The sequence below is a fragment of the Sarcophilus harrisii genome, chromosome 4 (genome assembly GCF_902635505.1).
Source record: "Sarcophilus harrisii chromosome 4, mSarHar1.11, whole genome shotgun sequence".
Lineage (NCBI taxonomy): Eukaryota > Metazoa > Chordata > Mammalia > Dasyuromorphia > Dasyuridae > Sarcophilus > Sarcophilus harrisii.
Window position 1 is genome coordinate 363648963 of NC_045429.1, and position 26456 is coordinate 363675418.

Here is a 26456-nt window from a genome sequence, read left to right on the forward strand (position 1 = left end):
CAGCTCTATCAAACCTGCCAACACATAACCCATTATATTAAAAAAAAATCTCCATTTTAATCTTGGAGTTAGGTTTTAAAACTAATTTTCCCCTACCACTTTCAGGTCTCTGTTTCTTTGTTTCTCTCAACATCCTCTGGAATGAGGCAATATAGATTATAGGCACTAAATCAGTCTATAAAAATAATTTTATATCCAAGATTCCATGAAACATTTATTTTACAGTATAAATTCTAATCCTATAGCTTTAATATCTTCCTCTTGACACAAAAAAGTGAGGACGATAAAACTTGGAAGGGGAGGTATGATATTTATTTTAAAATATAAAGATAAGTATGTTCAGATAAGATATACATGTTCATAAAAAAGAGGATTTGATTTAAGCCTTGAGGGAGCAGGTGAAAGGGCCACAAATCTGGCCACAGCAATTTAAGATAGCATACTTATATACCAGATGAGAATTATATTTATCTGCCTTCCTAAATATTTCTAGTCAAAGGCATGATTTTTAAGTTAAAGACAATTTCTTGGTCACTGTTCATAAAAAGGGAAAAGGGTGATCTCAAGTTTATACCCTCAGGCTTGATTCTTTACAGGTAATCAATCCCCAATTCACAAATAGTAAAACAGTAAGTAAATCCATTTAGTTAAGCAGATAGCAAATAGAAATTGGAGAAGTCATATAGGTTAGCTAGTACACAGAGAAAACTCACTCATTAAGATCCAATAGTCAACCCAATTAAGTGGCACCCCAGTTCCAATGTAGGAGAAATTCTTTGAAATCTTTAGGGAGGCAAGTTGAATATCTGGAATATATTGAATTCTAAGCTTTTCTACCGGTCTGCTGCTTACTTAAATCTTTTCTCTCTTTTCATGGGTTTCTTCTATAGCGAGTTTGGGATTATATAAATCCATATTGGAAGAGAAATGAAGAATTCCCTTTCTAAAGCTTTTACACCAACTCTGCCTTTCAGAAGTGATTTTGAGTCATTTTCTCCACCAATCCAGAATTACTTCTAAGCAGCAGGACATAAAGTATTCCAGTCTTGAAACTTGGATTAAGTATCTAAAGAGCCATAATGTGGATGTATGATTAAATTTGTTCTACTTGGTTATGGCAGTACTAAGCTCATGGCTGAAAGTTAAGCACATTTTTCATTTAAAGCAAGATCATGTTTCCTAACAATTAGTACCATTCAAAAGTGTAATAGATATACGGGGTTCTCCTCTCATCAACAATTAAGCAAAGACTGCATGATTACTTCTTGGGTTTGTTGTTGAGGGGATCCCTTTCCTCATATAGACTGAAATAGATGAGCTCAATGAAGTTATTTCCAGTTCTGAGATGGCTGTGATTCATATTAGACCATTCTTTGACAACTATCTAGTCAAGTCTAGACACAGACAAAGAATCTTAGAGATTTCTTTGAATTTTTGGTCCTCATATAGTACAATATTCTTTTCACAAAAGTAGAATTAGAATAAATTTCAGCCCCCCCCCCTTTTTCTAGGGTATCACAAAGCTGATCCATGCTCAGAGATTCATATCTTTCTAATCCAAGTCTTCTGAGAAGAAGGACCATTCATTCCTTGCTTGTCATGATGAGGCAATTTCTGAAAGATAGCAAATGCATATAGTCATAGAATGATAGAAGCTGGAAATGACCTTAGAAATAATCTAGTCCAATGTCTTCCTACATTATAGATCAGATTTTCCCAAAAGGGACAATCACTTGCCCAAAGTCACACAACTTGTTAGAGGCAGGTCTGTACACTCTTACCCTTTGTCCAGAAGCAGCTAGGTGGTACTGTGGATAGGATGCTGATCTTGGAATTAAGAATACTCGAGTTCAAATCTGGCTTCAGTCACTAGCTGGATGACTCTGGATATATCACTTAATCACCATCTTTCTCAGTTTCCTCAACTGTAAAATGTGGCAGTAATTGAATCTACCTCCCCCACTTGTGAAGATCAAATGAGATTTGTACAGGGCTTATCACAGTCCTGCCATAGAGTAAATGCTGAATAAATGTGTTTTTCTTTTCACTATCCCATACTTCTTTCCCCACCCTGCCACAGTTGATGCTTGATTCAGCTTGGCACAATGTAGCCCTATACCTCTCGAGTTGAGATTTGAAGATCCAGTGAAGTGATTTTTGCCTTGTTTGGTTGGGATTACTGCTATCTTTGCAGGGTCATATTCTTTCTGAACAGAGTGCTCAGATTTTCAGGAAGCCCTCTGCCCTGAGGATTATCTTCTTTTAGAAAAGTATTTCTCCTCACTTTTTTCCAAGGCTAACAGGCACCAAGTGAGGTTGAGCAGCTATTGTGATGGATGTGAGATTCTATATATTATCAGCACATACTACAAATTTGACCTAATGGCTATAACTTGTGTAACAAGACTTCAGACACAATGGTGTAAATTCAATCTTGAGAGTTTTCTCTCTGATAATATCTTTGAATTGTTTGATTTTTATCTTCAACTATCTTGGTTATACGAAATCTGACTCCTTCCTCTCAAAAGTCCTTTAGCTTTCCAGAGAGTAACAGACAAAAGAAGAATTAACACAGGAAAGATTTATTTAGGTAGGAAAGAATATTTCTGTTTCTCTTTCCTCAAAGTTAGACTTACAGCTCTCAGATTTCAAAATGAATAGTCTTTGTTTTGTGCATTACTTTTGTGTCTCACAAAATCATGGCATCTCGGACTAGGAAGAAATTTCAGAGACTGATTCCTCTAACCCTGAGCTCCACTTCTTGAAAAGTGTTCATTCAGCCTTTTCTTGTAGATCTCCAGTAAGGAAGATTATGTCCTGAGTTAGCCCATTCCATCTTCATCACTGGAGGAAGCATAATAGTTGAGTGATGAAGAACATGGATTATTTAAATGCTCTTAAATCTCTTTTTTTCCTCCCAAAGCAAAATAGCCAATAATTTTTTTGGTTTGCTTTAATGATCATTCCACCCTTCAAAGAGGAAGGGGACAAATAATGAGCAATTTCTATTTTGCGCCCGGTTTTCATCAACAAGAAGAAATTGATTACTGAAATAGAAATTATGATAACAACAAAATTATGAGTAGAAATTACTATTGTACTTCATCTTAGAATTTGTGAGAGAGTAAAAGATGTTGGAACAGCCTGACATACGTCCTAGGTTTTTGGAAAACAGATTTAGAGAAAGGATAGTTAATATTTTATAGGTTTTTAAAAGTTTATATGGAGAATGACTCCAAGAGTGATAGGATAAATTCTGAATTTACAAAGAAAAATAATTTTTTAAGAAGGAAAAAGAGAAGTTGTGGATGCACAGGGATGCAGCTCAGATAAAAAAAAAAGAGATGAAAGCAATGGAAGTTAAATGCAAAGAAATGGTCTTGCAAAGATCATGTTAGAGGTATTAAAGATTAAGAGACGGGAAAGAAAGGTATTAACAACCACAAAAAAAAAAAAAAAAAAAAAAAAAAAAAAAAAAAAACTCTCTTAAAGGTGTGAGCTCTAATGTGTGAAACGATTTCCTAAGCATTATTTCTATCAACTCTAGTGAGTTAACACCTTGTTTCAAGTTCTGGCTCATAACAACCAGGGTCATACAACTAGAAGATATCTGAGGCTGGACTTGAACTCAGGTCCTCCTGGGAAATACAGACTGGATCTGGCACTGAACCTCCTGAGGGACCTAAGGAGAAGGAACACAGGACCTGAGCTCTAACTGCTTTTCTTTGTTCCAGAGCAAAACTGAGGTCAATTTCTTTGGATTTTCTCATTTTGAGTCTCCTTAATAAGGGGAAAATTATTTGTTAAATAAAAAAATTCCTATCCTGGGAGTATGAAATACCTGAATTTAAATCTGGCCTCAAACATTTAATAGTTGTATGACTCTGTACAATTCAGGTAACCTCTGTCTGCCGCAGTTCACCCAACCACAAAAATGGAGATAATAATAACATGTATCTCATGGGGTTTTTGTGGGGATCATAATCATCCCTACAATGAAGTAATATAAGTAAAACACTTAGCACAGTACCTACTATATAATAGATACTTAGCAAAATCTTATTCCCCCCTCCTCCCCACCTCCGTGATAATAGAAGAGAGAAGGCAGTGGTATTCAATGTATATTTTGCAAAAAGGACAGAACAGAAATGACTGATGGGGGGTTTATAGCTAAGACAAATTGGAAAAAGAAGCTTCTTGACCTGAGCAGGTCACTCAACCCCAATTGCCTCAGCAAAAAAGAAAAAAAAAGTTCTAGCCAGGGTAGAACATTGGACTTGGATTTAAGCTAATAAAATGAAATTCAAAAGTGAAAACTGTAAAATCTCATACTTGGATAAAAAAAAAGTTTCAAGAGCAAAGATGGAGAAAGGGAGGTTATATAACAATTTGTCTGAAAAACATCTTTAGATTTTAGTGAATTGTAAATTCAATATGAATTAACAGTGTAATAGCAACCACAAAAAGTAATGGGATACTCTTTTGAACTGAGCAGCATAGTGTCCAGGATACTACATGTATAGTGGGTGTGTATACAGATATTTATTGTATGTGAATATGAATTATATATATGTGTATATATACATACACACACACATATATATATATGAATTTATCTCCTTACTATCGTATCTATATCATCTATATATACATCTGTATCTGCATTTATATCCATCTAAATAAGAGGGAAGGGAATAAGCATTTATAGAATATTTATATGATAAGTGCTGTGCTAAGCACTTAACAAATATGTCTTTTGATTCTCACAACAACCCTTGTGAGAAAAGTGCTGTTATTTTCCTTCTTTTATAGTTGAGAAAACTGCGGCAATTAGAGACATTATGTGATTTGCCCAGGCTCATACAGCAAACAAGTGTTTGAGGTCATATTTGAACAAAGTTTTCCTAACTCCATGCATATTTCTCTGTCAATTTTTCTGCCAGTTGCCTAATCTATATCTATTTCTTATATCCATGTATATTTATACAGATAAAAAATACATAGATATGTTGAAATATCTATTTACTGATGTATATTATAATGGCATATTAGGATACATATTAGGATAGAGTATAGCTATGTCAATACATATATATTTGTATATATCTGTACTTTATTCTATGTATATATACATGTTAATACATATTACATATGTATATCTCTATAATATATAGACTTTATATCTGTATGTGTATATATATGTGCATATGCAGTATATTGTATAGACATGTATATAATACCTATACTACATTTAGATGTGTGTATATGTCCATATATCTGTTATATAGAACTATCTTTATATGTTTATCTATTTGTACTCTGTCTTAATCAGGCCAAATCTGTATTGTTGTGTTCAATTCTGGACACCTCATTTTAGGAAATAGATTAATGGGTTAAAATTATGCAGGGATCGATTGATCAAGGGAAATGAACAGATAATTTTCAGATGAAAAATTAATACCATTTATAATCATAGGAAAGTATGCTCTAAATCACTTTTGATTAGAGAAATGCAAATTAAGACAACTCTGAAGTACCATTCACACCTATCTGACTGCCTAAGATGACAGGAAAAGACAATGATAAATATTAGAGAAGATGCGGGGAAACACTAATACCTTCATGGGGGAGCTGTGAAATGATCCAACCACTCTGGAGAGCAATTCGAAACTATGCCCAAAAGGCTATCAAACTCTGCAAAGCTTTAATCCAACAATCTCATTGCTAGAATTGTATCTCAAAGAGATCATAAAAAAGGAAAAAAGACTGATATGTGCAAAAATGTTTATAATAGCTCTTTTTATAGTGGCAAGAAACTGGAAATTGGGGGATGCCCATCAAACAGGGAATGTATGAATGAGTTATGATAATAGAAATATAATCGAATATTAGTGTTCTATAAGAAATGATGAGCAGGCTGATTTCAAAAAGACTTACATGAACTGATATTGAATGAAGTGAATAGAATCAGGAGCACATTGTGCACAGTAACAGCAAGATTATGGGATGATCTACTATAATAGAGTTAGTTCTTCTCAGCAACACAGAGCGCCAAAATAATTCAATAAACTTGGAATGGAAAATGCCATTTACATCCAGAGAACTATGAACATGGAATGTGAATCAAAGCATAGTATTTTTAACCATTTTTGTTTGTTTGCTTTTTCTTTCCCTTATTTTGTCTGATTTTTCTTCCACAACATGACAAATATGGAAATACGGTTAAAAGTTTTATACCTGTGTAACCTATATCAGATTACTAGTTGTCTTAGGGGGAGGTAAGAGAAGGAACAAAAAAATTTGGAATGCAAAATATTACAAAATGAATGTTAAAAACTATCCTTTCATGAATTTGGGAAAATAAGCTAGTATCAATCAAGAAAAAAAGAATGTCTGGAGTGCATATAGAGGGAGATCAGAATGGGAAAGGATTTCAGGATCATGTTGTATGAGGATTGGTTGAAAAGAGAAGTCTGAAAGAATATGGTAATTGTCCTGGATTATTTTAGGTAATGTCATGCACAAGAATGATTAGATCTACTCTGGCCCCATAGGATGGAACTAATAGGAATGAATGAGTACAAATTGCACAGAAACAGATTTAATCTCCATGTAAGGAAAAACAACAACTTGCTACTAATTAGGAGAATTCAGAAGTGAAATGATCTCTCTAGAAAGATCACAGGCTTCATCTCTCTGGAAATCTTCAAGCAGAAGCCGGATAACCTCAGGGAAGGTATATACTGTCATTTTCATTCAGGTATAGGTTGGCTCCCTAATCTGCTATCGCTTTCCAGTCAGACACTCTGATTCTTTGACTTGGCAATTAGTAAGAGCTTTCCAGCTGTGTAAAAGAGCTTTGAAAATTATAAAATGCTATACAAATATAGAATGCATATTATAATATAGTAATGTTAGGGAGATGATTGAGAAGGAAGGGGAAGTGGGTGAGGGGATGTACTAAAGATTCCTCTTTCTCCTCTTCCTCAATATTAAAGACCTCAAGGAAATCGGAATTCCAACCCAGAGAAGGTATGTTTTTTTGCATTGTCTCCCAGAAAATCCTACCTTGTTTTATCTTGGGCCATAGGTAAAAACCCACTCCAACCAAAGTGATGAGAACCAGCTTTACCAAGACAGACAGGAGTATGCAGCAGGAAGGATCAAAAGTACCTGAAAGGCAATCTGGCAAAGAGTGGTTGAGACCTTAGGCTGCGTTTGGCTTTGTTTTGATCAGATTCCTCACTGGACAGACTCAAGAGGTGAGTGGACTTAGCTGAATCCTGGGTTCCTGCCAGAGCCACATCTACCCAGGGTCCAAGAAAAACTTTTCCCAGTGATGAGGAGTATGGTCTATAAAACAGATTGAGGTTTTACTCTCCTAGAAATCTGTATTACAGACTGGGAAACTTTATGCATAGATTTAGTTGTGTAACTTGTTGCCTCAAAAATCTTCTTTGGGTCTTTATTGCCTAATGAGTAAGACTCATTTGCCTTCATGATTTTGCTCATACTTTGAACTATGGTTCCTTTTCATCTCTGCCTGATAAAACATTGTCCTTCATGCTCCTCCTAGAATGTCCTTTTCCCTCTTCTTGAGAGGCAGCATAATATAGTGAATAGCATGCTGGTTCTAGAATTAAGATGTGGATTCACATTCTGCCTCCATCTAACCTAGGTAACACCATGCATCTCCTTATGAAGTTGTTGGAACCTCCTCATCCTGCTACCTTGCCAAAACAAATGTACACCTAAACCTGTATTGTTATTTATTAGGAAAGGTTGAACAGTCTATCTTCCTGTGACAATTGAACTCTGTCCTCCTTCAAAATACCTGTTTCATAGTCAAAATATGATAAAATTCATGTTCTCTGCTACTTTTATCTGCTCCTAGCTCCCCATTTATTTTTACTTTGCGTGCCTTCTAAATCCCAATTTTTTCTGTTCTTTCCTTTTACTTTGGTCTCTGAAAGTCTTGTTCTATTTGTTAACAAACTCTTTTTCATAGTCTCTGGACAATTTGAGTTTATGAGGTCTACTAAACATCTAATTTGAGATCCCTGAAATATATAGTTGGAATGCATGATTGGATGTCAGCAGAGAAACTGAGGTGGAAGAAGTCAATTTGAGAATCACCAGCATAGAGATAGTAATTAAATCCATGGGAACTGATGAGATCTTGTAGGATCATGGTGAAAACTGTAAAAGTTCACAAGAATGATGATATGGAGAGAACCATATTGAGTTCTCTGTTGAGTTTGAGGTGACTAGAAGACATCCATTATTAAATAATCCAATGGACAGTTATTGATGTGAGACTGAAGTGGGACAGAGTAAGGCCAGATATATAGATCTGGGGGTTTACAGAATCATTTCCTCATTTTCTCTTCCTTTGATCTAATCTTAAATGAAGAAGTGATACTTCTGTTTGCCAAATCCAGCCCCTCTCCTTGTGCCCTTGATCCCCCTGAAGACCTCTTGTCCCCTCCAACAACAGCTGGACCTTTCCATCATCCCTGCCCTTTTTAATTTTTATTATTCTTTTAAGACCTTGTCTGCTGCCTACAGATATATCCAGATCTTCCCCATAATTATAAAATTGCATTTGATTCTATAATTTTTTCAAAAATTATCCTATATCTTCTCTTTCATAAACACCAAGAAAGACTCAGCGCTACTTCCTTACCATTCACTCACTAAATTTATTGGAATCTGGTGTCTGCCCTCACCACTCAACAAAAACCACTCTAACTAAAGTTACTAACAATAGCTTAATTACTAAATTCCATGGTATTATCCCAATCTTCTTCCTTCTTGACCTATGTGCAAAGTCTGACACTGATGACTGTCCAGTACTCCTAGATGCTCCCTTTGCTGGGTTTTTGGGATTTCTGGATCTTTTTCTGGATCTTTTTCTGATATTATTCCTTCTCAGTATCCTTTGCAAGATCACCACCCATGCTTAATGCCTTCTCTCTCTCTCTCTCTCTCTCTCTCTCTCTCTCTCTCTCTCTCTCTCTCTCTCTCTCTCTCTCTCTCTTTTTTTTTTTTTACTGTCACTACCCTCTTTTCCCATCCACTACTCACCTCCCACAACTAAGTAGCATAGTAGCTAAAGCCCAGGATTTAGCTTCAGAAAGGTCTCAGCTGGAATGCTATCTCAAACATTAGCTAGCTATGTGACTCTGAACAAGTCACTACACCTATTTCAATTTTCTCTTCTCTAAAATGGAGTTAACAGTATCTTCTTCACAGAGTTATGACTGTCAAGTCAGTTAACATATGTAAAGTGCTTTGTAAACATCAAATCACTATATAACTACTGGTTTTTTATTAGACATGAGTATCATGGCCTGGGATATCTTTTCTTCTCTCTCTATACTCACTTTGGTGATGTCATCTTTATACAGTGATTCTCCTCCTCAACTGCCTGTTTCACCTGGGTGACTTAAAATTAGAATTCAACAAGTTTAAAAATTGTCTTTATTTTCCGTCCCCTAAACCCATCCTTCTCACAAACTTCCATTATGTCTATTGAGAGCATTGGGAATGTTGTCCTGAATTTTTTCTTCTTTCTCATAACCCACATAGGACTGCCACCAAATATTGTATGTTATATCTCCACACCTTCTTCTCTCCACACAAAGAATTACCACACCAGTACTAGCCCTCATGACCTTTCACTTAGACCACTGCAATAACATCCTATTTCATCTCCCTCTTTCCATTCTGTCTTTTGATCAGTTCTGACAGAGCTAGTAAATTAATTATATAATTCTCTCATTTAAAAATTTTCCCTATTGTTTCTGGAATACCTTACAAAATTCTTAGACTTTAACTTTGGGCTTTAGCTAGTTTTATTTTCCAGGTTTATTTCATATTTCTTCCTTTCACATACTATGTTTTAGTCAAACAGAGTTACTTATTCTCAAATGGTGAAGCCCCAATTGCTGCCTCTGTGCTTTTGCAAAGACTGTCCTTGACTTTAAAATGCATTCATTCCTACCTCTTGTCTCTTGGAATCCTTAGTTCCCCTCAAAGATCAACTTTGATGCCATCATATATACAACAGACCTTTCTAGATCTCCCCAGTAATCTGCACTTTTACCCCAATCTACATTGTTTACTTCCATTTACTCAAGTTTTTTTTATATTCTTTTGGAATCCTTTAGGTAGAATAACTTGAAGTCAGAGATTATTTCAGTTTGTTTTTCTATCCTCTGCCTATTCCAGTGTTTTTCACAAAGTAGAATGCTTAACAAATTTTACTGGTGATCAGTTGTTTGCTAGATATGTGACTGTGAAATTCTCTGAGGCTTCATTTCCTCTCATGGAAAACATGATTAAAAATACTCAAAATGCCTACTTCTTAGGGTTGTGAGATACAAATGAAAGATTGTAAAATCCTTGGAAAAATCTAAAGCACTATATAATGTTAATTATTACAATCTTTAACTGAAATTTAGCCATCTCTGACAATCCTGTTCAAATGTCAAATCCTTCAAGTGTATATAGCAACCTTCATTGAAATTTGGTGCTATGATGCTTTGTTTTGCATTTTTACATGTGCTATTTTTAGAGTTGTGTTGGTTTCCTGTCCCTTTTTTAACATTGTAAGTTTCATAAGGACAGAGTCTTTGTTTTAGTTCCTTGTATATAGCAGCATGCTCATCCCACAGTAGGTAGTAATAAATGATTATTTCATTGAATTAAATTGAACTGAAAAGTGTCTGTAAGCTCTATTGGATATGGGCTCTCTTTCTATTATACTTTAAATGGACTCTGTTTCTTTGAAGGCCAGAGCTCTTTAAGCCTCTTTGTTATAGTTGCTGAGATTTTAGAAAGACAAGGACAGATAATTACCTGCACAGAGATGAACAAGTATGGATTCAGAATTGTTGCTGACAGGGTTTGTGACTGTACAGGTATAATTTATGTGAGCATCCTCAGGTCTTCGGTAGATGAAAAGACTGGATTTCCCATTAGACTCAATGGCTTGTTCTTCCAGAGGGGTCCACTGGTACTTCACATCTTCTCCTCCCTCTGCGAAGCATGTCAGAGTAATATTACAGGTGTTGTTCTTGGAGATCATGGAAGTCTGAGTAATTTTTGGTGGTGCCAGTCGTCCTATAGGATGAAAAAAACAAGGCATAAGAATAAGTCTATAATGAAATCACTTTCTTCATAAACTTTGTTAATTTTTTCTAATTTTGAACTCTTTAGAAGTGAGTTTGAGAAATAATCTTGCTAAAGTAGCCTCTATTCAAGGCAAGCAGATGAAGACTTGGGAGTCATTTTCAACAAAGTGGTAATGAATGAGGTCATCAAGTGGGAAAAGTATAGGGACAGAAGAGGACCAAGCACAGAATCTTAGAATACCCATATTATATAGTGAAAAATAACAAGAAAAATTACTGAAAGGGATAAGAAAGGAACATTTAATAAAGCAAGAGGACAACTAAGAAAGTGTTTGATTTTTTTTAATTAGTTGAAAAGAAAATACTCAGTAGAAGGAAATTTTAGTATTATAGAAATCATCAATAATATATGTTGCAGAGTTCAGTTTGAAGACTGAGTTCAGTTCAAGGAGGTAAAAGATTAAAAAACACATGAAATGTGGTATTTATAAGATCTTTGAAAAAAGGACTATTTCCATAGAGTAATTGGAGCTTGAGTATTTTATAAAAATGAGATGGTGACTAATGAGAGAAGAGGCATTAGACATAATTATCATTTTTCAAAGGTTAGAAGTTGATAGTAGGAGACTAATGAGACATTAGCTAGATGCCTTACAAAGGTTAAAGAAAAGTATTTTTTTAAGGAGTAGGGAGACATGGGCATGTTTGCAGGCAAATAGGAAGGATCCAATAGTTAGAGATGAAAGGGCAAAAGCTTGAGCTGCCTGAAGACAAAATGCATGTACTTTCCAACCCTTACCCCTCAGACTTTCTAGTATAGTGCCAAGATCTCTTACTGATAGCTGCTTAAGGGTCAAGGAAACATTTGGTTAAACACATTAGTATTCTTTTGAGGAGTAACTTGAAAAATAACACAGTAGAACAAGACAGAACTAAATTGGGAAACCCCATTTCTTTTGTTAGTTTGACCACTAGATATGTTTTACCACTAGGCTCACTTCTTTGAGCCTCATTTTCCTTGGATGAAAAGTGAGGAGTTGGACTAGAGGATCTCTTTGGTTCCTTCCCAAACATTCTATAAGTCCACAACTATAGTCTTACTGTAGACATGCAGCAAATAGTTCTTGGTGATAGTCATGGTGCTGGTTGTATCGGCCTGAACATTTATGTCAGCTCTGTAGCTTCCTGCATCCTCCATCTTCAGGGGGCTAATCTTTAAATCATAATTCAAGGATATAACATTCAGTCGTCCCACATAATTTTGATGGGTTATAATAAGTTTGAATGATGTTCCTGGATCTGGCTGTACAATAGCAACAGGTGTACGGGAAGACCAATTAATGTTCACAAGTTTCTTTCCAAGTGGTATTTCTGCAGGTAGAATAGCTGACTCTCCTAGAATTCCCATCACCATTATTGGGTCAGTGTTCTCTTTGGCAGTTTTTGCCTCCTCTGTAGAAGCAAAAGAGAAATTATAATAGCAATTAAACTTGATTCTCATCCCATAGCATTCCCTTGGCACCACAGCCCATAATTTGGGATAAGTATTTCAGATACATTATGATAGTAGATTGGGAGGGGGGGTGCAGATAGATGGATAGCGCACCAACCCTGAAATCAGGAGGACCTGAGTTCAAGTCTAGCCTCAGACACTTAACACTTCCTAGCTGTGTGACTCTGCGCAGGTCACTTTAGCCCAATTGCCTCAACAAATATATATATAAAATATGGGAAACCTCATATAGTATGAAATTCTCAGTTATTGGAGTTCTTAAGAGATGTGATGGCAACTTTTGGGGAAAGTTGTACTAAGAATTTGTTTGCATATGAGTTTTATTATATAAACTCTGAGACCTGCTGATTCTTCTTAGTTCCATATCATTTAATTCCCTGAGGAGGCATCATACTGTGAAATCTCCCTCTCTTTCTTCATCCTCTGGAAGTTTTTGGATGTAAGAGGATCCTGACAATTTTCTTTATGAAAATTTGCATCATATTAGTGCACCAAATAAATGCATTACATAATCAGTGTGCATCAAGAATTTGCATATTTGTTGATGCAGGAGTTCCTTCTACCAACTCAGACATAATCCATCTATAACTGACTAGATAAATTTTAAAGATTAAGAAGATTGTCCAGTGTCCTTTAGGTAGTAGGGATAAGAGGTGAGAGTTGAATTCAAGTTTTCCTGATGCCATTTCCAGTATTCTATATTTGCAATGTGTAAAAGCAACAAGTGCATGGAAGTACAAAAAATTTTCTTAATGTCTATTCCAGCTAGGATATCCAAGGGTAGAACGACCAGCACTCTTTTAAGAGTACTTGACAGTGGAGCTGGGTTCTCTCTAGAAGTTCCTGGTCCAGCAGATGGAAATGAGAGACTATAACAGTAGCCAAGTTTAACTCATAGGCCCCTGACATTTCATTCCCCAAACTTCGTAGTTTTATGAATTAAGTATTGTAGATTCCATTCCAGAAGTGTAATAGAATGCCTTATATAAATACCATATATGTATATGTATATATATATATATATATATATATATATATACATATATTAGTAAACAAAGGAAGTTTACTTAGTCATTATAGAGAGAGTATATTCTGCAAGGATAAAATACTGATTCTGTCAGATAAAGTTTTCTGCTCTTACTTTTGTACTTACATCAAGAGCAATAATGGTCATTGACCTGAGCATTCATTACCTAGAAGATAGTAAGTTCCCCAACACTGAAACTCCTCAAATAAATACTGCATGATAATTTGCTAGGAAGTTATAAGGAGTTTCCTATTGAATATGCTTATGTTATCTGTGTTCTGTGGCTCCTTTGAGGGTTCCAAAATTCTCTTCAAGTCTGTCTTATTTAATTCCTTCAGGACAAAGTATTATGGAAACTTCCTTTGTCTTGTTTCCCCAGGAATTATTTGAGAGTAGAAAAATTACATTATTTTGATAGATTGGTCAGGGAGCAGCTAGATGGCACAGTGGATAGAGCACCAGCCCTGAAGTCAGGAGGACCTGAGTTCAAATTCTGCCTCAGACACTTAACACTTCCTAGCTGTATGACCCTGGGCAAGTCATTTAACCTCAATGACCTCAGCAAAATATATAATAATAATAATAATATAAATATATATAATAAAAATTACATATATTTATATGTTAGGACCAAGACCATCATAGACAACTGTGAAACTGCATTAGAAACTTTCCTTCATGTTGAGATCAATTCATTAATCACTACTTCTTAGGGTCAATCATTCAACTAGGACCAAGTGCTAGAAAATTATTCTAGAATGCAGTTGGTCATATTTCTTCAAGTGATCAGTCAAATATTATTGAAGAGGTTACCAGTCTTAATACTTAATTGCTATTCAGTGACAAGTAGATAACTTTCAAAAACAAGTGAATCACATCCAAAGTAATATTCCCAGTGAAACCCCCTTTCAAAAACATCTCTCACAGACTCCCAATGTTACTTTAACTTTAAGAGCAACAGTAGAATGATTAGATTCATATAAAATTAGACAATGGATTTCTTTGGGACTATTTTTAGGACTTATGGACATGTATAATGTTGTATGTTGATTCATGTTATGAAAAGTTGTTTACCTTAAAGCTTACAGGAATCATTGGATTCCTGGCACATGAACTAATGGACAATGTGTAAATGTGTAAATTCTCATGTTAATTCATGTTGTTTGTTACATTGCTACTAGATTGTATTATATTTCTGTGTGCTTATGTAACTGTTTGTAATGCCTCCCATATTGATGGATTTATGTACATCTTGTTTCAAGTGAGCCCCTCTAGAAACCTGCTAATCTGATTTGATTTTCTATTTCTTTTGGTATTTTCATCTCCCTTCCTGAGATGTCAGGGAAGGCGTGATCACCTTTTTGGAGTTCTCATCTCCTTAAGAAGTCAAGGAGGTTATGATCGCCTATGTTCTAAATCAAAAGAAAAGGGGAGATGTTGGAATCTTTACAAAGTGTTAAGCCATTAGGGTTGATAGAGACAATAATTATCTAATTTGATATGGTTCAATATGATTGATTTGATCTTAGAAAGAGATATTTTGGACCAGAACTTGAAACAAGGTACTAAGTACAACTGATAGAAACAATGCTTGTGTTCACACCTTTAGAGAGCTCATAAGTATCTAAGTACTCAATGGAGTTCACACATTTGGGAGAGTTCAGGGTTTAGAAAGAGATATCCCAATTCACATCTCCCTTTGGGCCAGAGAGCACTTTGGGAGATAACCCAGAATCCCTCTCCCTCCAGAAGGCGGAGTTAATCTTTGGGAGATCATATATATAGAGGAAGCTCTTAGAGCTTGGGGGAGTTTTCTTGAGAGAGTTTCTGGGGAACATCGACTGGGGTGCTCTCTGGCCCTAAGGGAGGTGTGAATTCGGATATCTCTTTCTAAACCCTGAACTCTCCCAAACGTGTGGATTCCATTGAGTACTTAGATACTTATGAGCTCTCTAAAGGTGTGAACACAAGCATTGTTTCTATCAGTTATACTTAGTACCTTGTTTCAAGTTCTGGCCCAAAATATCTCTTTCTAAGATCAAATCAATCATATTGAACCATGCCAAATTAGATAATTATTGTCTCTATCAACTCTAATGGCTTAACACTTTGTAAAGATTCCAACATAAAATGATGAGAAAAAGCATTAAGATGGGAAATTTGGAGTTCAGTTGAGAAATTGCTGTGGGGCCAGGGAAACGGGTATATTTTATGTTAGACATAGGAATCTATGAAAAGTAATTTGGAAAAAATGAATTAATGTTAAATGTCTCTTTCTATGGAGTCAGAAAAAAAAGATATATGTTTTATCTATGATCCTTGAAGATCTATGAAGTATCTGTGGAGATTATAGAGACAGAATAAGTCAGTTGAGAAAATGGTTCAATGTACAATGTATCTCCATGAAGTAAGGTAGAAGAGGAATAGTTTGTCTGTGATTCATAAGTATCTGTGAAAAATCTGTGGAGAAGATATAGGAAGATGGTGAGGAGAAACTTCTTCCTTGCTAAAATTATTTGAAATGTAGTGTTATAAAGAGAAATTTATGAGGAGAATTTTATGAAGTACTTTAGAGAATCTCAAAAGATTATTTCTTACAATTTCTGAAGATTAAGAGAAAGGATTAATTCTGGGGAGAAAGAGGAATAAAATGTTTAATAGACTTTTGTTATCTGAAGTGAGTTGAATGAGTTGAGAATGAATTTTCAAACAAGTAAGGATAAGTCAGCTACTGAAGCTTTAGGGTAACATTCTGTGACATTGGTCATAATCAAAATATTATGAATTATGATATATCTTTAGCTTTAATTCAATATATATTATCTATGTAGTAATTTTAACAATAATTTCTATTTTGATATTAATTATAATAATTAACTTAATTAAATTATTTATAACCATCTTATTCAATAAGAAAGAAGTAATTTTATAAATGAGAAATGTATATCCAAAATAACTCTAAATTAATATAAAGTTTAGAAGGATAAAATTAAATATATCATAATGAGGAAAGTGGCTAACTGTAGGTAACTGATCTAAAGTGAGTGAATTCAGGCCTCAAAATCCATAACATAGAAAGGGAAGAGTGTAGTTTTTTCTCTAATCCTGTTACAGGATGGAGCTTAATCATGATTTTTGATTAATTTTCCTTTTCTTATAAGTAATTTCAATATAAAGTATTTGACATAAAGAAGTTTTGACTGAATGGAAGGACTCACTGGTTCTTTCTCATTAGAGAGATATACCAAGGAATTTGGAGAACAGGCCTAAAAATTCACTTAGAGGCAAAGAGAAACATAGGATACTTGATCATTTCACATTACAGAGCTAATGATGGATATTATCTAAGAGATCAACAGGAAGAAAACTATTTTATGTACTGATATCTTTCTTAGAGATTAAAGTAAAAATAGTCTCAATTTTCTTCATTTGTAAAAGGACCATTGAGGTCTCTTATATGAAGTATGTCAAGATGTATATGAAATACACATTGAAAATTTTCTCCATTCCCGAGTTAATTGTATTTTCAGTTTTATTTTTTTAACCAGGATGTGGCCATAGTACATGAAAATAGTGCTAGTCCTCCCTGAATTCTCTATACAGCACATTTGAACTGATGGGCTAAACCAAGTTGAGGGGAACTGACAGGTTCCAAGTCACTGTAGATGTGACTGAATTAGCATCGTCTGCCCCAAGCATATGAAAACTGGTGGAATGGGTGGATGAGAGCAATTTATTCCAAGGGCCATGAAGGCATCTATAGAGCTCTTAGAGATTAGTCTGACATTGAAGATGCTTAAGTCATCCACCATCCTGGGCCATTATCAATCATTCTCAATTTTGTTTTGCTACTACACTTCTATAAATCTGGAAGAGAGAGTGAAGCTGATGACTTTGTCAACTCTACTTCACTTAATTTCAATTCACACACAAGTCAAGAAGTTACTCCTGTTGTCATTGGTCCTCTTTGAAAAATGAAGGATAAACAATAATATTTTCATGTATTCCAAGTGACAATTTAATGTAAAGGAAAGAGCAAGGGCTTGTAGTCAGAAAGCTTGGGTTCTAATTCTTCCATTTACTAGTTGGGTGACTTTGGTTGTCTTTTTTTTTTTTTAATGTTTATGTTATATAGATTTATGTTTAATAATAGCTTTTTTATTTTTCAAAATACACGCAAAGATAATTTTTTAACATTTACTCTTGCAAAACCTTGTGTTCCAAATTTTTCTTTCCTCCTCTTCACTTCCCCTCTCTTCTAGACAGCAAGTAATCCAATATAGACTAAACATGTGCAATTATTCTAAACATATTTCCACATTTATCATGCCACACAAGAAAAATCAGATCAAAAGGAGAAAAATGAGAAAGAAAAAACAAGCAAGCAAACAACAACATAAACAACAAAAAATGTGAAAATAGTTTGCTGTGATATACATTCAGTCCCCATAGTCATGTCTCTGGATGCGGATGGCTCTCTCCATCACAAGCCTATTGGAATTGGCCTGAATCACTTCATTGTTGATAAGAGTCAAGTCCATTAAAGTTGATCATCACATAATCTTGCTGTTGCTGTGTACATTGTTATCTTGGTTCTACTCACTTCACTTATTATTAATTAATGTAAACCTCTCCAGACTTTTCTGAAATCATCCTGTTGATTGTTTCTTGTAGAATGAGGGACATCCACTTAGTTTCCAGTCTCTTGCCAGCATTAAAAAAAAAAAAAAGTTGCTACAAACACTTTTGTACATATAGGTCCTTTTTCTTTTTTTAATGATCTCTTTGGGATAAAGACTTAGTAGATATACTGCTATAACAAAGAGTATAGTTTGGTAGCTGGTCAAGTCATTTCACCTGTTTCATTTGTGAAATAGGCGTAATAATTCTTGCCTTGCCTACTACTTCCTTCCTCTGCTAGTTTATAAACTGTAAAAACCTGTTATTTGTGAGCTATGATTATTTTTGGGAGCTACTTACTACAGAATTTCTACACTAAGAAATGTCATGAGCCAGAGCTGATTGTTGTTCACACAGAGCAGCATTCTGACTCCTCCAAGGATCCTTCAGTCCTCAAAACCCTAAAGTGAGATTATGGTTCTGCGAGTCTACAAGTCATTGGAGCTAGTGTCTAGCTTACATAGGAACTAGATGATGAGGAATCTAAACAAATCTAAAAAAATCACATCATACAGATGTCCAATTTTATAGATGAGAAAGGAGAAGTCAAGAGATGGGATATAAACTCTCTTAGATCATGGAGCTGCTTGTCAATAGCCTGGATTGAAATATTCTGACTCCAAATTCACTGAACTTTTCCTTTTAGCTCCTACTACTTTTTTTGAAGATTATTGCTATGGTCTCATTGGGGTATCTTTCTTTGCCAGAATTACTGCAGCTTTTTTATTGAGAGCTAAGTGCTTCACTCCCTTTTCCAACTCAGGTTAACCTATATTTCCCAGGACCGTAAAGAAGAGGACAGGGAACAACATCAAAGGATTTGGACAGTGTCCACTCATCACATTGATCTGAGTGAGAAAACCAGGTCTTGAAACACACATATTCTTCAAATATTCTCCTTTCCTGTTCTGTGGCTGCTGTCATACACTAAAATCTTAAGGGCCTGAATTGCTTCAGCCTATTATCTACCTGCTTTTCATGAACACACCTTTGTTAAATTTAAATTAATTTATTTTTCAACATTCATTAAATTTTTTTAAGTTTGGAATACTTCCTCCTCCACCCATTGAAAAGCCAAACAATATGATATCAAATATATAATCATATAAAAATAGTTCCACATTAGTCATGTTGCAAAATAAAGAAGGCAAGAAAAAATAAAAGAAAAATATATACTTTAACTTGCACTCAGAGTTCATCAGTTCCTTCTATGGAGTTGGATAGCATTTTTCATCATGAATCTCTTAAAATTGCCTTGGATCATTGTATTGATCAAGTCTTTCATAGTTGATTATCGTTGCAATATTGATATAACTCTGTGCAAAGATCTCCTGGTTGTACTCACTATATTCGCTATCAAATCATGAGGATCTTCCCACATTTTTCTGAAATCATCCTGGTTGTCATTTCTTACTGGATCATAATATTTCACCATAAACATATACCAAAATTTCTTCAATCATTCTCCAGTTGATGAGCATCCTCTCAATTTCTAAATTTTTCCTATCACATAAAGAGCTGCTATAAATATTTTTGTACATATAGGTACTTTTCATTTTTCTTTAATTTTTTGCTAGTAGTAGTATTGCTGGGTCAAAGGATATGATCTCCAGAAAGACTCCTAGTTTACAACTCCTAAGAGTACATTAGTGGTAGAACACTCTTTTTAAAGGTCCAGTAGAATGTAAAATTCTTTGAAATTAGAGATGATTTCATTTTTGTCTTTTGTTCAGCTCCTGGTGCATAGTCTACATAATGCTATGTGTAGTGCCTACACAAAATAAAAGATTATTGAGTGAATATATCTTCAGCACTTAGCACAGAACCTTATACACAGTAACTAATTGATTTGTATTTATTGAAATGAATCAAATTGTGTTAGAATCTAATTTAATCCTTCACTATGGTATGTACAAAGTTTTATGGATTTGAAGATTAGTAGAATAGGAGCCCATTTGGGCTCAACAATGGTCAGACATAAAGACTATAGTTACTTTTGGCCTTCTAAAGCTAGGCCTGTATAGTGATTCAATCTCAAGTGTAAAAAATGCAAAGACTTTGATAAATTTAAAGAATATAAATTCTAAAACTAAAAGGATATAAAAAATTACTTCCCTCTGTCTACACAGTCACCAAAACAACCAGTCATTAGGTCAGGAACTTAGTAAGAATTAATAAATGCTTTATTCTTTAACATATTTAACATCTATGGGGAGGAAGTAGAGGGAAGGAGGGCAAAAGCTGAAACAGAAGTTTTTGCAAGGGTCATTGTTGAAAAATTACCCATGCATATGTTTTGTATATAAAAAGTTATTATAAAAATTAAAAAAGAATCAATAAATGCTTATTAATTAATTGAGAAACTGGGTATTTTCCACAGGCAGTAGGAGCATAGTTGTAGTCTCTTATTTAATTCCCTTCTAGGCTGGCCTCCTATACTTTATTTAGAAAAGAATATAAATAACATCCAAGTGGAAATAACTAGCTGCCATTTGAATATGCAGAATCATAATAAACTAGTCTCTGAAGAGAGTTTGGGGCGAAGAAAGACCTTTGAAAGTCATCTTTTTAAAGGTTATTAATTGAAGCCATTGAAGATGAGATCAGGATGGGAAAATATATAAAGAAGAGAAAAGGTCCATGACAGACTATTTGGGGAAACTTATAGTGGAGGCATAAGAGGAGGATGAAGAACTTATATAGAAGAAATTTAAACAATCATTCTTGCCATAATTTGTGTGTGTGTGTGTGTGTGTGTGTGTGTGTGAGAGAGAGAGAGAGAGAGAGAGAGAGAGAGAGAGAGCAAGGAAGAGGGAGGAGAGGAAGAGGGAGAAGGAAAAGGAGAGGGAAAGGGAAAGGGAGAGGGAGAAAGAAGGGGGAGAGAAGAGGGAGAGGAAGAGAAAGAAGGAGAAAGAGAGGGAGGGAGAAAGAGAGGATTAAAGAAAGGTTTACAGAAGATAAAGAGTTGGATGCATGAAAGCCAATTAGAGAACTATTCCCACAATCTAAGTGAGATTATTGAACTAAAGTGTGGACAATGTGAGTGCAGAGGAGAAGAGAGAAGAGAGAATATTATTTCCATACTTTGATCCCTCTGTGATCTCATCCCTACAATGATTTATATTGCAACCCTTCCCTGATTTCTCATTCTGGGCAACTGGTCAATTCTATTTCATGAATCCCTTGTAAGTGATTGTGCCCTTAAGGACTTTCCTTGATGGTCTTGATATTTTTACAGTAATCAATAGGGAGTAAAGCTATTTATCAGCTATTCCTCAACTCTGGCTCCATGACTAATACATCTTCTATTCTAACCCAATTTTTTCCAATATACAAATAAAATCAAAAGGACTTCAGAATTGATTATTTGTGGGGATGAGGAAAAGAGAAGAATTAAAGATGATGCTGTGGTTGTGAGATTAAGTAACTGGCAATATAGTTGCAAAAATAACAAAAATAAAGAAGTTAAGAAACAAGTTTTCCCCACCTCTTTAGGCAAGGAAAAGGGAAGTAGACAAATTCACTTGAGTTTGATACAATCAGCTCGGGTATTTAATAAGTATTTAGAAATGGGTCTAGCACTTTGGGGAGAAATTGTTGGCTATAAAGAATTGAAAATCAAAAGAAAGAATAAAAGTACTCATGGGAGTGAATGAGATCTTTTAAGGAAGAGAGTAGAGAGAAATGTGCCTGAGACAGTCAAATGGACACACCCAATTTTAAGAAGTCAAAAATCCATGAGGAACTAGCAGATAGTTGTCCATAGCTCAACTTAACCTCTTACAATACCTTTATATATTTTTAGCATGGACCATCTTATGGAATCATGGACTTTATTAGACATGCTGTTTACTGCTTAAGTTTTCCCCAGAAAGAAGAGATTCATTATAAATGGAAGTATAATTTAAATCCTCAAGTAGATTAATGAAGTCTAGGCATATTAGCTCCACATTTTCAGGAAATCTTGCTGTTACTGACCTTGTTTGTTCCATCCAGTTTCTAAAAGATACTGAAAATCAAATTTTAAAAACATCATCAATCACCTTAAATATGAACAATCCACACGATGAGTCTTTCACAGTGACAGTGACATCTCTCTACTGTCCAACAAAGTCTTCCCAGGTCTCTTCTTTGTAGTTAGTTTGAAGCAACTGGGCCAGGGACTTACCCTATACTATTTTCTTAGTACAATACCTGAAACAGTGCTATGTGCTCAATAATAGTTAGTTCTGATAATGATGAGGAGGATGTTGACCACAACTACTATCTAAAGAGAAGGTCACCAGCTTGGACTTCAGTACTGACTTTGCTGCTTACTTGCTTTGTGATGTAGGGAATGTCCCTTCATCTCTCTAAGTCTCTACTTGTATCATGTATGCAAAACTTAAAGAATTGGAAAAAATCATGGGGGGGGTTGTTATTATTGCCTATATTTCAACTATTATACTCAGTTCTTCATTATTCACTTTAATATAGAGTGACAGCTGTGTATTTAACAATAAATTGGACAACTTCAAACTCATTTCTCAAGGGCTAGGAATTTAAATTAGAAAGGATGTTAGAAGTCATGGAGTATATTTCCCATTTTATAGATGAAGAAACTAAGACCTAGATAAGTGGAATGACATTTCAAAGGATACATCCTAAGTGTCAGAGTCAGAGCTAGGTCCTTTGACTCTAAATGTGGTGTTTTTCCCAGCATATCATATAGTCTCATCTCACTAGTTAAAGAATGCTTGACAGCTTTTGAATATAGTTTACAGTAGAGAGGAAGCATGGTATGATGAAAACTAGACTGGACAATTAAATTTTCAATTCAAAATAACAAACTGATTATACACCTACTATGTGAAATATACTTAGGGCCTCTGATACTTTTTATTTGGGTTATGGTTCTGACATTTACTAACTTGGAGATTTAAAAGAAAGTTATCTAACCCATGTGGGCCTTAACTTTAAAAAAAAAATGTGTAAAAATGTTTTGTCTCTTTCATAGAACTATTGTAAGGATCAAATGAATATATCCCAGGACTATTTCCTATAAGTATAGATCCATAGAAGATGACAGTTGGAAGGAGTCCTAAACTCATCCTTTTCATTTTGTAATTGAGAATCAGATGCCCACTGAGGCTGAGTGAATTCTGAATAGAAATAAATTTGAATACTGTCTTCTTCAAAGTAGGAGAAGACATTAGGCTGGCCAGGTTTGATATTTGCATCCTCTTCTGATGGCCATGCTTTTGGACAGCTCAATTCCTTAAGATTTTAGTAGAGATAGAAAACATAGGGGTGAGCATGATCATTTAAAAGTACAAACAGAAAGGTTGCCATTGCAGCCCTAAAACACCCATTATGACTCAGCAATGTTCCCTCCCAAGCAGATAGCTAGCTGGTGGACAATAGAAAAGAAGTGTCAACAATCAGAACTTACCCATGAACAGAAGAAAGAGGCCTGAGAACCAGAAGTAGAGTTGGACCATGTTTTTTCCACTCTTAATCCCTGGAAGACAACAATAAGAGTGATAAATGAGTTGCAGTTTTGGTTTCCTTTTTTTTTTTTTCAGCTTTGTAATGTTTTGCTGAAAAAGCTTTCCCAGTAGCAGAGCTCTAGCATTGTAGAAATACTAAGAGAGCATGGGAACCATAAGCATTGAGGCAAAAGAGATATAAGAGATCTTTGAGTAATGATGTTTTGAGGAAATAAGTTCAAATTGAGGAAGTGAATTCTTTGAGATTCTGACCAGGAATTTGAATTAACATTCTCTAAGTTCAAATCAAATGCATATTCTTGTCCCTGGACTACAGCTCATTTCCTTTCCAAAATATCTCTGATAAGTTGTCATCATATTTCTTCCATGAATACTATTTGTAATGAGGAATATACTGCTTATCAAGGCATGTTGTTCATTTTTTGGGGGACAGTTATAGTGGTCAAACTGTCTTCATTTTTTTAATTGATTTTTAACATCTCCACATTGATTATTAGTTCTGGTTGTTGGAGCCATAGAGAATAAGTCTAACTTCTGAATAGTACATTTGTTTGTCATTGCTTTGGAACTGGGAAGGACTTTAGAGAATATTTGGTCTTGTGTCATCATTTCGTGGAAGAGGAACTTCACAGGAGTGAAATGACTTGTCAAAGATCAAATTAATTGTTCTTTGTATTTAGTGATAACACTGGTGTAGCCTGTTCTTCTGACTCTATAATCTTGGTTTTGGTAACTTTAAATCTTTCTAAATTTTTTTTATATCTTCATTCATTGTTATAACTGAAATCTAAAATGATATAATTTAATTCATGAAAAATGTGAGTATTTAAAGTATATAAAGTATACCTCCTGAAGTAAGTAAAAACTTAAATGAAGTAATGCAAAGGAAAGCTTACCCAGTCTAAACTAATATCACAAGAAGACCAAAATGAACTAAAAATCTCCTTGGTTAATAATCAATAAATCAATAAACTAAATGCTAAGCATTGTACTCAGCACTTAACACTTGACTTATGTCAACATAATGGAAGTGGCAGCTAAATGCAACAGTAATACAAATTTATATACTTGTTTGTAAAATCTTAACAAAAAATGTAATGGAAGATTATGAGTAGTATCACCTCACAAATCAGAGAAGCAGAGAGAGAGAAGATAAAAATCACTTTTTTAAAAAATTGGAGAAATATAATTGAATAAAGTAATTCTGAATATAATTAATGAAGATTCTTTTATTTCTATTTTATTTTATTTATTGCAATTTCTACTTCTATTAAAATGTCTATTTTATTTTTTATAATCATGTATAATATTCTTCTGACTCTGCTTCATTTTGATAACATTTCATCTTTCATTTCATTTCATCCACCAATATAAATGATGTATTTAAGTGATAAATGAAAAATATACAGAAAATAGAAGGACAGCAAGTAGAAGAGAAGTATAAAAGAGCTGAAGATAAGAAGTATCATTGGATGCTAGCATCAAAGTCCAGGACATACTTATAGAAGAATGAAATCATCTCTAATTTCAAAGAATTTTACATTCTACTGGACCTTTAAAAAGAACAAAGGTGAAAAAAGCATTTGAACTAGAGCAAATATACAGGAAAAAATATTCTTATTAGAGGTGACAAAATTGTTATGACATTGATAGATTGATTCACAAGATACCTGAAGGAAGGGGATGTATCAGGAGTTTGAGAAAAACAAATAAACAAACTTAGACTTTATTAGTACTGAAAAAAGTGACTGAGTGAGTAACAATTGCAGAATAAAATGCTAATGTTCTTAGCAAATTTTTACAAGAATTATCTAAAATCATTGAGATGATACATAATGAAGATATTAGTAGGAAGCAGGCAAGTTTTCCCAGGTAATTTTCCTCACTGGATCACATTTTACCATCATACAACTGACTGAAAGATGTATGTTATTTATTGAAAACAAAACAAAACAAAAAAAGCTTTTTTTCAACAGAGCAAAATATCATCTTGAAATTTCTTTCCCAAGATGTCTCCTGTCCATATACAAAAATCATTCACGATTTCTTAAACAAATGAACAATAGAAATAAACTTATTAAAATTTTCATGATAATAAAAATCAAATTATACATAAAATGGAGAGGCATATATTTGCAAAAGTTGTTTGCCATTGTAATAGAGGCGATTCAGGATGGAATGAAAGATGAAGAAAAATGAATAGGTTGGTTATATAGTGGATAGAAAATGGGACTTGGAGGGAGAGTCTGAGTTCTATTTGGATCCTTACTAGCTGTGTAATCCTAGGCAAATCAACTTAAGCTCTTTTGGCTTCAGTTTCTCCACTGGAAAAAAGGGGTAATATTAGTACTGACTTTATAGGTTTGTTGTAAGGATCTAACAAAATAACGTATATAATATGTTTGCGAAACTTAAAGCACCATATACATGCAATTATTATTATTATTACTATCAATGTTGAGGTCTTCTTGATCCTCTTGTTTACTGAGGCATTATGTTTTGTTGGGAACAACAAGAGATTTGGGCATTGTCCACTCACCACATTGATCTGAGGGGGAAAACCAGGTCGACATTGTCTGAGGGGAAAACTAGGTCGACATTGTCTTCTT

At 34.5% G+C, this 26456-nt stretch overlaps 1 protein-coding gene across 1 annotated transcript; it reads right to left on the reverse strand.

Moving 5' to 3' along the window:
* Nucleotides 1–294: 294 nt before the first annotated feature.
* On the reverse strand, nucleotides 295–24020 carry LOC100917332 (SLAM family member 5). The gene is made up of 5 exons (XM_012548014.3): nucleotides 23790–24020; nucleotides 12240–12590; nucleotides 10864–11127; nucleotides 7069–7185; nucleotides 295–1614 (listed from the first exon to the last, which is right to left on the reverse strand). Exons 1-5 carry the CDS (start codon nucleotides 23836–23838, stop codon nucleotides 1598–1600), a joined length of 798 nt encoding a protein of 265 aa, XP_012403468.1. The 5' UTR covers nucleotides 23839–24020; the 3' UTR covers nucleotides 295–1597.
* Nucleotides 24021–26456: the final 2436 nt, after the last annotated feature.

Coding starts and splice junctions, on each gene's coding strand:
- LOC100917332 (XM_012548014.3), bottom strand. CDS start 23,838: ATGGTCCAACTCTACTTCTGGTTCTCAGGCCTCTTTCTTCTGTTCATG. Junction 12,591..23,789: donor CCTCTTTCTTCTGTTCATGG/GTAAGTTCTGAT, acceptor TTGCTTCTACAG/AGGAGGCAAAAACTGCCAAA. Junction 7,186..10,863: donor ACTTGTTCATCTCTGTGCAG/GTAATTATCTGT, acceptor ACTCTTTGCCAG/ATTGCCTTTCAGGTACTTTT.